General features: G+C 40.6%; 2 protein-coding genes across 3 annotated transcripts in view; both read right to left on the reverse strand.

Annotated features, from left to right (window-relative positions):
- Positions 1-66: 66 nt before the first annotated feature.
- On the reverse strand, positions 67-7,162 carry dhx32b (DEAH (Asp-Glu-Ala-His) box polypeptide 32b). The gene is made up of 11 exons (XM_085296593.1): positions 6,769-7,162; positions 6,442-6,635; positions 5,480-5,855; positions 5,132-5,368; positions 4,575-4,668; positions 4,341-4,490; positions 3,447-3,638; positions 3,209-3,349; positions 2,256-2,446; positions 1,043-1,233; positions 67-462 (listed from the first exon to the last, which is right to left on the reverse strand). The coding sequence occupies exons 1-11, from the start codon at positions 7,048-7,050 to the stop codon at positions 288-290; spliced, it is 2,223 nt and encodes a 740-aa protein (XP_085152719.1). The 5' UTR covers positions 7,051-7,162; the 3' UTR covers positions 67-287.
- A 3,407-nt stretch (positions 7,163-10,569) lies between these two features.
- Positions 10,570-15,680, reverse strand: part of adam12b (ADAM metallopeptidase domain 12b) — a 103,946-nt gene continuing 98,835 nt past the window's right edge. For both annotated transcript variants that reach the window (XM_085296598.1, XM_085296597.1), the window contains exons 22-23: positions 14,730-14,905; positions 10,570-12,381 (exon numbers count right to left, since the gene is read on the reverse strand). In XM_085296598.1, coding sequence (XP_085152724.1) covers positions 12,330-12,381; positions 14,730-14,905 — 228 coding nt within the window. In that variant the 3' untranslated portion in view covers positions 10,570-12,329. The remainder of the gene's footprint in view (positions 12,382-14,729; positions 14,906-15,680) is intronic.

Raw genomic sequence — 15,680 nt, forward strand, 5'->3', positions numbered from 1 at the left:
CAGAAAATCTTTAAAGGACTCGATGGCAATGTAAAAAATCTTGAACACGTATAAATGCGAATAATATGGGCTTAAAAAGAGCAATATTTTTATTTCATATATTAGTTCATTTTTTATAGCTATTCAAATATAACATACAAAGACTATATTGGGATTGGGGGTTAGGGCACAGTAACTGTGCCACAAAAAAGTAATACAATTATAGGATTCTTTACTTGATGATCCAGTCTCTTTCTGTACTATATTGTGCAAAAAGTCCCAATAACTTGAAACAGTGGCTCCATCAGTCACTGTATAACACAGCGGTCAGAAGTCTGATCCTCATGGGATTCCTTTTGTGTTGCTGGTGGTTTCTCTTCTTGGTACTGAGAAGCCCCGTGGTTCAAAATGTTTTGCAGGATGTCTTTGCTCTCACTCGATGGTAAGTTGTAGAAAAAGTACTGTGGTGCCATCTGAATGAACCTAACGAAGGAGAGAATATTTTAGTGTTCTGTGCACCGAAAAAAACAACTGTAGACCTTCTAATTTGTGATGAATTTAACTAATGCAAACTTAATTTCAATTTGCAAAGCTGTTTTCGATCTCATTTAGTGCTGAGCGGCACACGCCTTTGTTGGAAAGAAGACTTACGGTGTGTCTGCTCCTCATATTCGAGCTACAGTGAACGGATTTGCACATGCTCGGGATGTGAAACGTAAGACAGCATGAGAAAGGCTATAGAGCTTTCTCTCCCTCCATTAAGCTGCAGCTCCACATTCTTAGAGATCTGTGCAATCCATAATCCCTTCTTCAACTAGCAGATACTTAGAAAGCAGGATTATAGGACCTCCCTCCACAACCAGCATGACCAGTCTGAGCTGAACTAGGCCTTTAAATACATACGGTTCAAAGGGGAAGGGGAATGTGTCCATCTGATTACATTTAAGCCTCCCTCAGAAGGGTGGTCTAAAAAAAAACTGCATCTAGTCATTTATGCAAATGTTAAAGAAGTCAACAAATGAAAATGTTAAAGGAAGGAAATGGAAACAAGGCTGAGACTTACTCCTGTGGTGTTATGTGGGTTACGGTGCGGAGGCAGTTGTCCTCTGAAAAGGAGTGTTCGTGGAACAACACCCACTCAGGCAGGCCCAGCTTGGGACTCTTGGCTCCGTAGCCAGACAGAGGATGGATCTGCGCTATGTGCTTGTGGGTTATAATAAAGTAGTTCCCAGATCCATCCACATCACGTGCCACCTGGGAAAAAGAGTTGGTGCAGGATGTGATTTCATACTTGTCATTTTTACCTTTAAATAATACAGTTTTTAAAAATAAAAACCATAGTAAATGACACACAAAAAAGCTGAATTCACACTCACAATCTGGCAGTCTATATGCAAATATGGAAATAAGTTGAAAGGGAAGGGGAGGTTAAATAAGCAGTGAGTGAAGTCAAATTTAAAGACGAGGAGTTAAACAAGTGCAAGTTCCGAAAGGAGTAGAAGTGTCGGCTGAGAGGTAGACTCTGAGAGCACAAAATACGTGGTGTTTAAAGAGTCTGATGAGGTGTTAAGATTGACAGAAGCTGAAATGTGAGCTCGAGCCAAAGCGACGTGATGAACGCAACTGAAGTGTGTGGTTAGAATTAAAATATAAATACAGCTAAGTTCAATAACTGAAGTTAGTGTGCAAAGAAGCGAAGATGCAAACCAGTGAAGTCTTTAATTAATCAGTCAAAATCTGTATTCAAAGCTGAAGGCAACATGGTGGTAAAGCTGTTGGGGCTAAATAATATAATGATAATGTTTGTCAGCTTTGATTGTTTAAATTAGTCATAAATTATTCAGCATGTCTTTAATCACCTACATGCTAAATAAATGGAAATGCATTAATATTCGAAATGGGCCCCATTCTTTGACCGTTAATTATGGAGACTAAACTCTGAGTGAAATTACACATGATTAAAACACCCTTCATAATGCTGCCATTAGTTCCACTCAGGAGAGTTTAATGTTTTTAAGAGTCTTTAGAAGGACTGTGGGTGTTTGTTGTAAGCAGAGTATTTAAATTCTCACTGCAGATCGAATACAGTTGCTGTGCTTTCTGGGCTGGAATAAAAAACAACAACAAGAAAACAGGATTTCTAACTTAACAGTTTATTCCAATATGGCCGTGTGCATGGATGGGTGCAGGATTCTCCCTACCTGCCTTGTGACCTTGACTCTGAAAAGCAGTAATGAAAATGGGAGGATGGACGCTAATAAATTACATTTTCTGACCTGCATGAAGAAACCCGCTAAGAGGGCTCTCTTAATGTTGACCGCGTTACTTCGGGAACCAAAGGCGGGCACTGAAATGGGCAGCTCGATCCTCTTCAGGGTGTCGGTGAGCTCACTGCGAATCCCGTCGGCCATCAGCAAAGCATTGTGGTCCAGATAGAAGTCTTGACACCACTTCTCTATATTACAGTCTGACAAAACAGGAAGATGGGTTTGAATTACTGAATCGGTGGCAGTAATTAAACTCTTAAAACTGCCATGTGTTTAGTTTTTCTGCCTACTGTCTAAACCAGGGAAGTCGAGCTCATCTTACACTGTGGTTCAGCCCACTTTGATGTTAAATGGGCCAAACCAGTGAAACACCTCTTTCTGTCAGTGTAAAAAAGTTTAACTACACATTTAATCCCCGCGATATTTTAATATAAGAAAAAGAAGTGCAGTTTCAAAAATAAATCTCACTTTTTCTACTTGATTAAAAAAATGTAATTGTAAGAAATAAATGTGTAATATTACAGAAAAAACATGTCAGCTCATTTTACAGTCTAATAGAAAGCTGTGTTTTACATTTTTATAACTTTTTATAATTTTATATTTTATATTATTCATAACTTTTACTGTGAACCCACTGTAAAAATCCCAAATTTCTATAGTAGATGGTAAAAACACCAGGATCTTTCTGTTATTTATTTGTTTATCTGTTACTTATTTACTTTAGTGTTGTATAAACTGCCATGTAGGAAAAGCTGTAAAACTTATATAAATGCAATAAAAAGTCTAAAATTCATGTCCTTCCTCACATGCTCCAAGAATGTTCAGTGGGCCAGAATGGAATCTTTGGCGAGCTGATTTTGGCCCCTGGACCTTATGTTTGACACCGTTGGTCTAAACTGTAGGAAACTTATCACTGGTATAAACATTATGAGATTGTGCGTGGCGATGCTCTGCTCACTCACATGGATCCTGCTGGCACTGTTTAAAGGCCTTGTAGATATTAATCAGGGTGAAGTGGTCTCCCTCTGGGTGCTGGAACTTCATATAGCACTGGGTCGCCTCTGGTTTCAGCTCCACAGAAGGAACCATGAAGCAAGATGGCGCTAAGAGAATCCAAAAAAAAAAAGCAAAGCACGGTTTTGTAGATCTACATGACTCTTTATAGCATATTTGTGCTAAACAGCCACACAGTCACATTACCTGATAGCATAGCAGCAATGATGACCACCTCGCTGACGCAGTCAAACTCACAGGAGGCGAGCACGGTCTTTGCCATCTGTGGCTCCAATGAGAACTCAGACATGATGATGCCCATCTCAGACAGGTTGCCGTCATTATCCAGAGCTGCTAGGTAGTCGAGCTCCTCCAAAGCCTGCATGAGGCCTGCAGGATCTGGGTTGGACAGGGTTTTGGATTAAGCACCATAAAAACATATGAGATAATTAATTACATTGAAATACATGTTGAGTAAAAGTGTTGTGTGCCATTTTTTCATGCCGTCCAAATAGTAATCCAAAGCACCAGGACAGCCCCCCACAGTGGACTGGCACCCCAGTGGGAATGCTTGGAGTGAATGGGCAGCAGCAGATTAGGATTTTATAATCCTCACCAACATCTGCCATGTATCACTATGCAAAATAAAGCTGTTTATTTATTTTTTATTTTCTTTTTTAAACAAATGCGTTTTTTCCCCTATAGAAATACAAACACAGACCTCAAGACAAAATGAGAGGAAGGGAAAAATTATGAAACCACAGCTGTCTATTATCTTGTGTTGTCCTTCATACCAACTCCGCCATGTCTGTGCTCTAATCAGCTAATGTGAGGCTCAGTGTCTGTGTGTTTGTGTGTTTGTGGGGGTGAATAAGTCCGGGGGAACAAAAGCAAACGAAAGCAGGTCAGCTCTAAAAGGACGCACGCAGAACAGGAGCTGTCAGTTTAGCTGAAGCACGGCTCACTGCCCTCCAATACAAAAAGTTCCTGTGTGCTGGAACAAAAGGCAAAGAACTGAATGAACCGGATTTTTAATTAAGTTAGGGAACAATGGTTCAGACAAAAATCAGTTTTTCTACAGTGATTTTATGCAGATCTCACCTGGTCTGTCTATGAATTCGCAGTGACCCAGTCCGGCGATCTCCATCCTTTTCAAGAACAGCACAGTGGATGTGATGTCAGACTCCACAATATGCGGGCGTATCTGAGTAGGAAGTTGTCTATCCGTTGGATAGAGACGGAAACACTTGCCTACAGGAAGCAAACATCATTTTTTAGATGGGACAGCTGCAGTGAAGTAGCAGCCACAGATTTTGTAGCATTTTAACTTCTCACCTGCCGGACCTGCCAGTTGCCTTCGACTCTCGGTTTGACCGGTGCTGATAGGCTGAATGATGACTGAGTTTGTTCTGATCCTGGGGTTGTAGACCTACAACAGCACAGCGGGCTGTTAACCTTGATTTACGTTAACTAAGCTACATTTTGATGGCAAATATTTTCACCCCAAATAACACAGAAATATCTAGAAAATAATTTGAGAAAGACTGATGATTTAAATTGTTATCTTTACATAACACTGACAAGAGGCTAAAATTAAAACTTGACTTATTGTCTCTATTGTGTTGTGCTATAATATAAGATGTACCTTGTTTTCCAGACCAAAGCTTAAGCTTTAACATTTTTTTGTGAGACTTCAGAATATCGGTTTTTCTCTCATTTTCTTTCTGCATAGGAAGTCCCATACAATGCATTCAAATCTCTGCTTTTTCAACACATGAAACTCTCTAATTAATCAGCAACTGGGTCTCTGCATCAGCGATGTAATTTTTAACCCTGGAAATCAGCCTTCATGTAAGTGCTGATTTAAATAATGCAAATAACAACCAACTTACATATCTTTTCTCAAGCCCGGCATCAATAACAAAGCTTATCGAGCTAACAGGCCAGAAAAAGTCCTCATTTGGGCTTGAACTGAGGAACACTCGGCGGGTCTGGCTGGTTTCCTCTTCCCCCAGGACAGGCAGACTCCCAGGCTGCCCAGGGTGCACAGCTATTGGCAGTAGCTCACCCAGATCGATGGGTAAGCTCTTCCTCTCGTGGGACAGGATGTTGTGGGCCAGATCTATCTCCTGGTAGAGAGTTAACAAAAAGGAAAATCAGAGAAAGACGTGCATTAGTTTCAGGCTTCTGAATCTACTGGTCATGCGGTGATGTTTTGGGTTTTTTGGGGGTTTTTTTACCTGCGTTGTCACCAAAAACACAACCACATCCCCCTTCTCTCTGGAGCGATGGATCTCCAGCACGAGACGGAGAGCAGAGCAGAAATAGCCGTCGCCTGTGCTGCTGTACACCACCTCCCCTGCACCCGGGGTCTCCAGGTGAATCAAACGCGCTGCCGACCCGGTAAAGTGGGCCAGGTGCTTGGGGCTGGGTGGGAAAGCTGTAAGGAGGACCACACGGAGCTCTGGCCTCTGCAGGACGATGTCCTTCAGCAGACCCAGGAGAACATCAGTGGCTACAGTCCTCTGGTGGGCCTGATCCACGACCACAACACCGTAGTGTGCGAGCAAAGGGTCTGACATCATCTCCCTCAGAAGCATGTCATCCGTGCAGTATCTTTAAAAGGCCATAAAATGATGCTTGACATTAGGAAAGAGCAAGTAAATGTACGCACAGGCACACTGTATCTATTTTGATATAGCATGAAATTAATCTTTTCTATAATGTAAGCCTGCATGCTTAAACCAGTATGTTAAAAGAAAATCCATTCAGCATCCCTGAAGGTGGCAACTTAATGAAAAACACTTTGTCTACACTTCAGCTTTGCTGCCATTAGTGTAATTTACTCTAATAATTAGTCTGAGAAGGGGGATCCTTGCCGGGTGCCTGTTTATCTTGTCTCCCTCCCCTTAATGTGCTTAGTTTCATTGTTTCCTGGCTAACCTATGAGGGACCCACATAAGGGAGTGTGACATATGGGGAGACGGGGAGACAGGGAGTCGGGCAGCTGTGGACGAACTGCTGAAAAGAGCCTCTCAAGCCTTTTGTTCACCTCCCCTTTGAGAAGAAGAAAAGGCGGGGTGATTTAGCTTTGTGTGTCATGACCGTGCATTACTATAGCCGCCATGCTGAGAGAAAGACTCTGAGAAAGAAACATTGGATGTATAAAGTGGGAAACGTAGGAAGTGCTGCTGTACCACACCTGAGGACTGTGTCAGTAGTGCAGCAACTTTCAAGAGGGATGCTGTACCCAACTTCGTGACCGATGTTGACATCCATCTCGTCAGCCACTCTGAGGGCGAGATCTACAGCCTGTTGTGCATGTATCTGGGTACAAACCACCATGCCGTGCTGGAACTGGACTGACAGGCAGAATTCAGCACACCACTGAGGTATCTGTTTCAGAGTAAGATCAACAAGACAAATTGCTTACATTACAGATGCTTCCAGAAAAATGACTTAAATGTCTTGCTGTAAAAAAAAGAAAAACCATCCAGTGCTGAAGTGTTGAATACCCCACAGTACTCACTTGAGAGCTCCTTCCAGTTTTGGCAGAGCCACTGACAACAACAAACTGTTCTTTGGCCAAAGTGTCCATGAATTCACACTTTGCTTTCCACACTGGCAGTTCCTTCCTTTCTTTCAGCAGTTTGTAAAACCTGGAGGAATAAGGCAGTCCATCAAACTGATTAAGCTCCAAGATGTCGTCATATTCTTTGTCTCCTTCGTTCAAAGCTCCTGTGTCTGAACAACAGGGTGATTTCCCCTCTAAATAGTCCGCTCCAGTTAAAGTTGTAACGTCCTGCGCCATCACAACTAGGCTCCGGGTCTGTCAGGTTTACACTTCATTTACAGAGCCACAGAAATTGAGTTTGTAGGTCTCCAGCTCTCAGTAAACTGTTGGACAGCACTCAGCCCGCCTCCGCAAGTGAAGCCAAATGAAAGGCTCACCAGGCGGCCAGCCCAGTGTTGTCATGTGGCCACTAATCTCACAGAAGTGCGGACACCAACAGATGACACACACACACACACACACACACACACACACACACACACACACACACACATACACACACACACACACAGAGATCTGTGGGCAGAGTTTCAGAGTGGTCTGGTGTTTACAATGAAATCTGGCTGCGACACAAAGATCACAACTTGTGCACAGTTTAAAATGCATTTATTTATCAACTGTGGTGTAATTTAGAAATTGATTTCATCAGTGGTCATCCTACTCAAATTAAATGAACAAAAGTGCCATCAAATGAAGAACCGTAAGCAGTCAGCCCTACTTCTGTCAAATCTACTGTCTCATATTGTTAAAACTGCACTAACTGTAAGGAAAAGCACTACAAATTATTAAGATAAAATGTTAAAAAAGATCTTTGAAATATGGGTCTAATGATTTGGATCACTGCTATTTGTCATTTGGCTTTAATCTTTAACTTCTTGAAAGGCAACCAACCAATCAACTGAAAAAAATCTTTAATAAACCACATCTAATTATTTTAGCTACATTTTACATACATGAAATGACATTTCTACAAAGATCAACACTGCAGTCAGCATTTAAATAGGTCCAAACTTTTCAAATTAAAAGAAAACAAATTTATATATCAGACAAAAAAGGAAATTTGAGGAGCTAGACCCCCCCCCAGCAACCTCGGTGCAACCAGGAAATAACCTTGATGTCCAGTGATTTGTGTGAACTGTTTCGCATTTGGTGACCGATTGCAATTAGTTCCTGTGACCACTGTAGGCAACTACTTTAGAGATTGCAGGGGTTGCCAGTCTCAAAGCAGAATGACTTACAGTCTCTGGCAGGTTGGGAAAGGGTTGTAAATAACTGCCCTCTAATTTATAAAGGCAGAGAGTCAGTTTGGAGCAACGGTCTGCACTGATGTGTCAACTTACCTGAAAAAGATTATTTTTGGAACACGGGACTCAACTGAATTGGTTGTATTATGGTTATATTTCTATATAAATCACTGCCCTGAAGTGAATGCAGAACTATTTGTGCTTAAGTTCTGTTTCTGATTTATGAGGTTCTGGCTGGACCCTGAATGTATGTAGTTAATATGAATTTATGTCTGTTTGTAGGTGACAAAAGATTCTGTGGCAAACTGACTCAGCCCATATCCACTGAGACATTTAAGGCTTAGTATGAAAATCTGACAGCATGGAGTGGCGATAGAAGTAGATGTCCAACCTTTCTGGGTCTAGACTCTGATGTTGATTATATGATGATTTAAGGGCAGCTTAGATCTCTGAGGTTTTCCTGTTTTTGTGTGCTTTTCCAGTGCTAGTGGTGTTAACAAGTGCTGGGGGAGCTGACCTTTAATCAACTTCAGCCTGTAGTTCGAGCACATTATGGCAAGATAACGAGCTGAACCCCAGAGAGGGCGGCGCTGCAGTTGTTGTAATGAGCCATGTTTTCCAGCAGGTGGCACTGTTGAACAACTAAGATCAACCGCTGAAGCAGTGCAGGACTTCATGAGGTACCTGAAAGGACCTGCATAAAAGACGTCACTGAGAAAATGAGCCATAGCTCAGTCTCGCTCCTTTAAGTGACACAAAGAAACCCTGCTAACAGATTTCTGCTTAATAGAACGAAAAATAAAAGAAAGGACATTTGATGTCTTTCTTTTCATATTTGCTGCTTTCATCAGAGTAATATATTCAGACACTTTATTGGTTCACCTGTTCAAGGGTTCTCTAATGCAGATATCTAATCAGTGAATCGCATGGCAACAACTCAGTGCATTTAGGTATGCAGATATGGTAAAAATGACCTCCCGAAATTTACACTGAGCATCAGAAAGGTGATGCTTTTTAGTGCCGGCCTGAGTATTCCAGAAATCGATGATTTACTAGGAGTTTCCCACACAATGGTGCGGAAAAGAGAAAATATATTTTGTTTGCGTTGAGGTCCAAATGACAACAAGAGCAACTCAAATAACCGCTTGTTACCTCCAGAGTTTTTTCAATCTTTTTAAAAATCATAATGAATAATAAAAAAAGTTTAATTTTAGCTTTCAATGTTGAAAATGTTTAGTTTTAGTAGTTTTTAATTAGTATTGTAAGCAGGGCATAATAAATAAAAACAGACCTTTCTGAAAGCAGTTCACTCACAGTCTTGTACACGTTCAGAATCTCAATAAACACATCCATTAAAGGCTCATCGGGCAAGCTGCAATAAAACTGTAAAAATAAAAATTACAATTTTTTTAATATACTAAAAAATAGATACAACTATGGTATCGATTTCAAAATCCTACATCAGTTTTCAGAAAATGTGATCTCTGACATTTTAAAGTAAACGAAATTCAAACTTCCCAGAGGTTTTTAGCAGAAACCATCCATGGTATCAGCTTTAAACTCCTACGTCGCTTTGTTCTCAAGTCATTGCATTCACAAACTTGGCTGTTCAAGTTTAGTTTTTATTTTTATTTTATGTAACTAAAATGGTTTTTTCACATCTAGTTTGAGCTTTAAAACTAACTTGGTTACAACCAAGATTTGCAGAAGAACATCTCCTTTTAAAGCAGATAGGCTATAGCAGTAGAACACCGCACCGGTTACCACGCCTGTCAGCTCAGAACAGGAAACTGAGGCTACAGTTTACACAGACTCACCAAAATTGTACAATAGTAGAAAAATGGCAAAATGTTTCCTGTTCTAATGAGTCTTGTAATTTCTACTGTGACATTTGGATGGTAGGAACATAATTTGGCATAAACAGCATGAAAACATGGATCAATCCTGCCTCATATGACCCCTTCAGACTGCTGCTGGTGGAGGTTTAATGTCTTGGCACACTTTGGGTCCTAAATGCCACAGCCTGCCTGAGTATTGCTGTTGACCATGTCCATCCCTTTATGATCTCTGTGTACCCGTCTTCTGATGGCTGCTCCCAGCAGGTTAATGCGCCATGCCGTGTTAAGCTCACATCATCTCAAAGTGGTTTATTGAACCTGACAGTGAGTTCAGTGTACTCAAAAGTTCTCCGCAGGTACCACGGTCTCAATCCAATAGAGCACTTTTAAGTGGTGGAACAGGAGATTAATTTTGTGGATTTTCAGCAGACAAATCTGCAGCAACTGTTCGGTGCTATCATGTCAATATGGATCAGAATACCTGAGAAATGTTTCCAGCACCTTGCTGAATCTACGCCATGAAAAGTTAAGGCAGTTCAGTTGCTAGTTGGTCAGTCGGTTTATTGCATCGTCCTTATTGGTCATGGTGGCTTCTTTGTGGATTTTAATGTGGTGTGTTGCATTCTTATAGTCATAAATCAAAGTATGAATGAAATTAAAACACCGTCTTGTAAACAGGGGACATTTAATTGGCTCTGATGTCTTCTCACAGCTTAAATGTAATCCTGACACCTTTGTCATTCTTTTAAAACGTTGGAAATCGTCCAACACCATGTTTTCACCTCCTAATGTAATAGTGGCAACGTCTCAAAGCAGTTCTTTACATTTCTGTGCTTTAAAAAAAGAAGAAGAAAACAACAACAACAACAAAAAAGAAAAACTGACATTTACACTTTACAATGGTTTTTAAACATGTTACACTTAAAATTTAATAAACACAGTACATTTAGGTTTTTACAGATGGCATAAACATTGAACAGCTAATTGACACAGCAATAAGACATATTTTCCAGCAGAGCGGTGACTCTGTTGAACACATCTGAACACATCCAAAACAAGGGAAATAAAGCATCATTTAGATACTACAAAAACACAATGCAGGTATGCAGGGCGTGACTGGCTTCAGTCTTTTGCAAGTACTTTGTACTTTTGCAAGTACAAAATGCCTTATGCAAACACTGACACGTTGCGCTGTGAAGTTAACAATTGAGTCCCTCAAGTCAACAACTAACACTGAGAAAAAAAAAAGAAAAAGAGCCTGACTCATGCTCTGGGGTGCAATGAGCGCCGCTGTGAATGCGTGAGTGAGCTCGGCGTTCGACAACAGTGAAGTCATAGAAACTCCAAAAGGAATGTCGTGAAAGCAACAAAAAGAACAGGACGGATACGGTAAAACATCTCGCTGGAAAGCTTGTGGCGTCATCCGGCTTGGCTCGCCCTCTCAAGGACGAGGCGAGCGCAAACGTTAAACATACAAACGCCAGTATTGATGTTGAATCATTCGGCGGTGGTGTAATTCTCTGGAACACAGTCAGTCTGTCAAGTCTGTTGACACTCCACAGCACTTGCCAGTATCAGGAGAAAACATGTCTAGAGTCCAACGCATGCCCCGAGCAGTATGTCAGAGGCAGGCTGAGGTGTGTGAAAATTACTTTCCTCTTTGTACTTTCCTGCAAAAATGAACTTATAAGGAATAAAAGAGCCTGGTGCACAGACTGTAAAGTGAGCGGATTAATGCCACAATAAAAATGTAGTCTACGTCTTAAAAGGGAATCAAATTCTTTTTATCCAGCGTTTAGATGATTCATGAAGAAAATAGCTGTATTTTCACAAAAATAGGAGATTTTTTTTTTAGCACTGAGGCAACAAGGACATAGAGGACTTATTTGGTGTTCAGTACGTGATAAAAAATGAAAAACTGGAGAAATAACATTGCGCCACTACTTACCGACTCGTCCTCTATCTCCATTTATCATCATCCAAGTCAAAAAACAAAATGTTTTGCACTTTGATCATTCAAGCAACGTGACGAGTTATAAAAAAGACTTTATATTTCAGCATTTTGCTTAGAAGAAAATGTATAAAAACAATCACAGAATGCAAAAACGAAGTGTCCGTAATGACGCCTCGCGTTCGTCTTTTCCTCGAGTTTCCCACGAAGAGAATCATCCCTCATCAGAGTCCTCTTTGCACAAACCGGTAGTATCCTAGTTAAATAGTTAAATAGATAAATAGTTCACTGGTACCTGAGCAAGGATGACAAAGCACCTTTTAGAGGCGTAGCATCAAGGTTTGATGTTAGCCCCCGTTTTTGCTGGGAACTCTGTGACACTTCCAATTGTCCCAAAGGTCTAACAGAGTCTCAGAAATTAGTGCAAATTAAGAAAGTCTCCATCTATTAGTCGGAGATCTACATGTCCATGAAGTTGAGAGCTCAACAGTCCTTTTGAATCTTTGGTGGTCTGTATGGCAGTGCCGGTGCAGGTCTGAAGAGTGAACACAACACAAATAGATTACAACATTACAATGGTAATAATAAGTAACTATATAAATATCTCCTTTCAGACAGGTTGGTCTCATTTCTGAAAATGTATATTATCTAAAACATGATGATAATCTGTCCAGTTTGAATGGATCTCTAAATTCAGAGAGAAGTCAAATGGAAAACATCTTTGCTTTAGCTTATCAATAATAGATACATGGAGAGATGAATGACACCATTAGGTTCTCTTTAAGCGTCTCTTTCACTGTGCACTTCAGCTCACCACCAGTTGTGAAATCTGCTTGAGAAAGGGAGCTTGGATTGCTCAGCCCACACTGGAAAAGGATAGCGCTTTTGTTTTGTAGGGTATCGTTTCCAGTAACTAAAGTGGTCGATGCTGGAAACTGGACTGACTGTGAAAATGTAACTTGGCAAAAGAAGAATAATCTCATTGTCGATAATGACATCACTCAGAAAGAGATAATGGCATTATTTTTATTACTAGATTGGAGACAAGAAGTATATTCAGGTCTATAAGTTTTGAATAAAGACACAGTTTTTACAGTTTTTGTAGTTTTGCCTCTGTACAGCACCAAAGATTATTTTAAATCAACTACGCACTCGATACGCACTAGACAGTTGACTTGACAGGCAGTTGTCTGGCCATGTCTTGTTCCCTGGCTGTGTTGTGACAAGTGAAGCAGGCATAATATCTGAAGTCAATTCAAAGTTTTCAATTTATATTTTATACTTTTCCACTGTAATTTTAAATATGAGGCTCAAAGAAACGTCAGTGTAAGTGAAGGAGGCCATCACTAGGTTAAAAAACAAAACAAATCTATCAGTGAGAGAACAAAAGCTTTACAAGTCACCAAATAAACAATCTGGGGTACTCAGAGCTCAGTAACACTAAACCAACACAAACTCAGCATCGCTGTACAATCGAGAGATGCCTTCATGAATAGAAATATAGAGTTTACATCAAGAAGGACAGATTAGAGCCTTTGATCGAAATGAAAAGAAACTAATTCAGCCAAGCTGGATTTGTGACTCGCGTTTATTGATGATGCGACTGCCGATAGAAGTAGCAGGATGAATTCTGAAGTGTTCAAGGCTATACTCTCTGCTCAGATTCAGCCAGATTGGACAGTGCTTCACAGTGCAAATGGATAATGGCCCAAAGCATACTCCAAAAGACTCCCAAGAGTTTTTCAGGGGAAAGGAAATGGGACATTCTTCTTCTTCTATTCAACAGCCAGCTCAGTCACCTGATCCCAACAAAATAGAGTATGCTTTTCAGTTATTAAACTGGAGGAAGAGAAAGCCACAAACAAGAAGCAACTGAAGCCAGCTGCAGTACAGGTCTAGCGATATTAGACTTAAGACAATCATTGACTGCAAAGGCTTTTCATCAGATTATTAAAAACTTTCCTTATATTTAAGATTATGTCAGTTTGTCCAATTAATTTTGAGTCTCTCAAAATGTGGGACTGTGTCTAAAAATGTCAGTAATCCCCTTAAATTAAAGCTTAAAGGCTGAACTTCAATAAAACAGTGTATATTTGATTCAAATTCCAGTGTGGTGGTTTTCAGAGGCAAAACTGCAAGAAATATGACTTTTACTAGTAAACTAACTATAAGTAATCCAGAGGAATTAATAAATCCAAACTAGTTGTGCATTCTGCATGATGGTGACGTACAACTGAAATTTAATGCTGTTGCGTTAAAAGCATGCTTTGTTTGCTTCAGTATATCAAATCTTCCACTTCACTGCTTTTGTGTACAGCGATAATAAAAGTGGTTTAATAAAACAGGAAGCATCACAAATGCGAAAAGTTTATGCAGCGAAAAACAATTTTTTATTTGCCCTCATGCTTTGGGACAGAAGAGGTAATAATCCTTGTATAACCACCGTAATAGCCAGGCTAGCACTCCCAACTATAAGGAGGAAGTTATGAATATCCAACAGCATACTTCACACAGAGCGCGTCAGCAAAGCTGAATTTAATGAGTGTTGTGAGAGTTGAAAATGATGAGGTTGGTGAACAAATTTGTCAAAAGATTCACAAGTAAATGAGCGTCCCTCGCGCTCACAACAATCATTAATTAGCCTTTAATCACAAAATAACTTGAACTCCATTAGTGATGCAGCCTGTGACAGAAAAGATGACATTACTCTTTTCCCGAACTGCTACGGCTTCTTCTTAGGTGCAAAATGTCACACAAGAATTAAGTCTCTTTAAATAAACTACCAAAAACTAAGTGACAAAAAAAGCCATCAATTTAACAGAGAGATGAAGACGTCTGAAAAGGCCTTTTAAATAGTGTATTTTTTTGTCATGCTCCACAGACCTGCTTGGTAAAGGGATGGAGGGTGGAGGCCTTGGCACAGTGGGGATAGGTATGGGAAGGGCCGCTTTCCCGGGGATGTGCCCCCCTGCTGTTGCGACACTGTTACCCAGTCGAGAGCTCCTCCCAAGTGGGTCTGCAGGTAGGGGCTTCTGGGGTGGACTGGGTTTCTCAAAGTCCTATAAAAAGAACACAAAAAGTGCCAATTTAGTTCATGTACTAATTTAAAAAACACCACAAAGCACGTCAGTCTTATCTTGAGTCAGTGCACAGAGCAAGTGACCTTCTAAGCTTTTTTTTCAGTATGGATTAGTTGTGCAGCAGCTATCTGAACACAGACGCAAATGCGTTTCACTAGAGGGCACTGTGTTATCATTATCTCCTCTGAATTCCCACAGCTAACATGAGATGAATCCCAAACCTCCCCCTGCTCGTCTCCACCACCTCTGTGGCAGTGCTGTGAGAGGGTAGAAGGTTATCTGGATGAGGTGTCATCATGTGGTACTAATCTACACAGAGGGAGCGCGCAGTTGATAAACATCTGCTACCAGCTGCCTGGCTGCTATCACACACACACACAAACGGACATGCACAAAACCTTCCCACAACTGCCCACGCCATGGCACACGCACGCAGGTTTACATGAGCAAACTTTAAGTAATCTGCATGTGGAAGAAGAAAAAAATCCCCACATCATGCATGGATAAGACTCAGAAAGCTGGATGGTTTAAAACATTCATGAATGCAGCCAAGATGTGACCGAGTTTGTCACATCTACATGCAAGAGTTATAAACCTGTGTGTTCACTGCTGCGCAACCCAGGCGCCTCAAATGTGACAATCTTTCATGGCAACACTAACTGCATGTATGCTTTTTTTCTTCGTTTTTTTTTTTTTTTTACATAAATTGCAATAAAGAAATTCAAATGCAGTGATACTTTAAACTCACCAGACA

The sequence above is a fragment of the Mchenga conophoros genome, linkage group LG13, assembly GCF_057382185.1.
Source record: "Mchenga conophoros isolate Kocher_MC1m ecotype Shallow Benthic linkage group LG13, M_conophoros_male_GT1.1, whole genome shotgun sequence".
NCBI lineage: Eukaryota > Metazoa > Chordata > Actinopteri > Cichliformes > Cichlidae > Mchenga > Mchenga conophoros.

What these genes read in the sequence shown, in the direction of transcription:
- dhx32b (XM_085296593.1), bottom strand. Translation starts at nt 7,050, where the DNA reads ATGGCGCAGGACGTTACAACTTTAACTGGAGCGGACTATTTAGAGGGG. An exon ending in GCAACTGGCAGGTCCGGCAG is followed by an intron (nt 4,491 to 4,574) that starts GTGAGAAGTTAA and finishes TGCTTCCTGTAG; the next exon opens with GCAAGTGTTTCCGTCTCTAT. An exon ending in CATTGCTGCTATGCTATCAG is followed by an intron (nt 3,350 to 3,446) that starts GTAATGTGACTG and finishes GGATTCTCTTAG; the next exon opens with CGCCATCTTGCTTCATGGTT.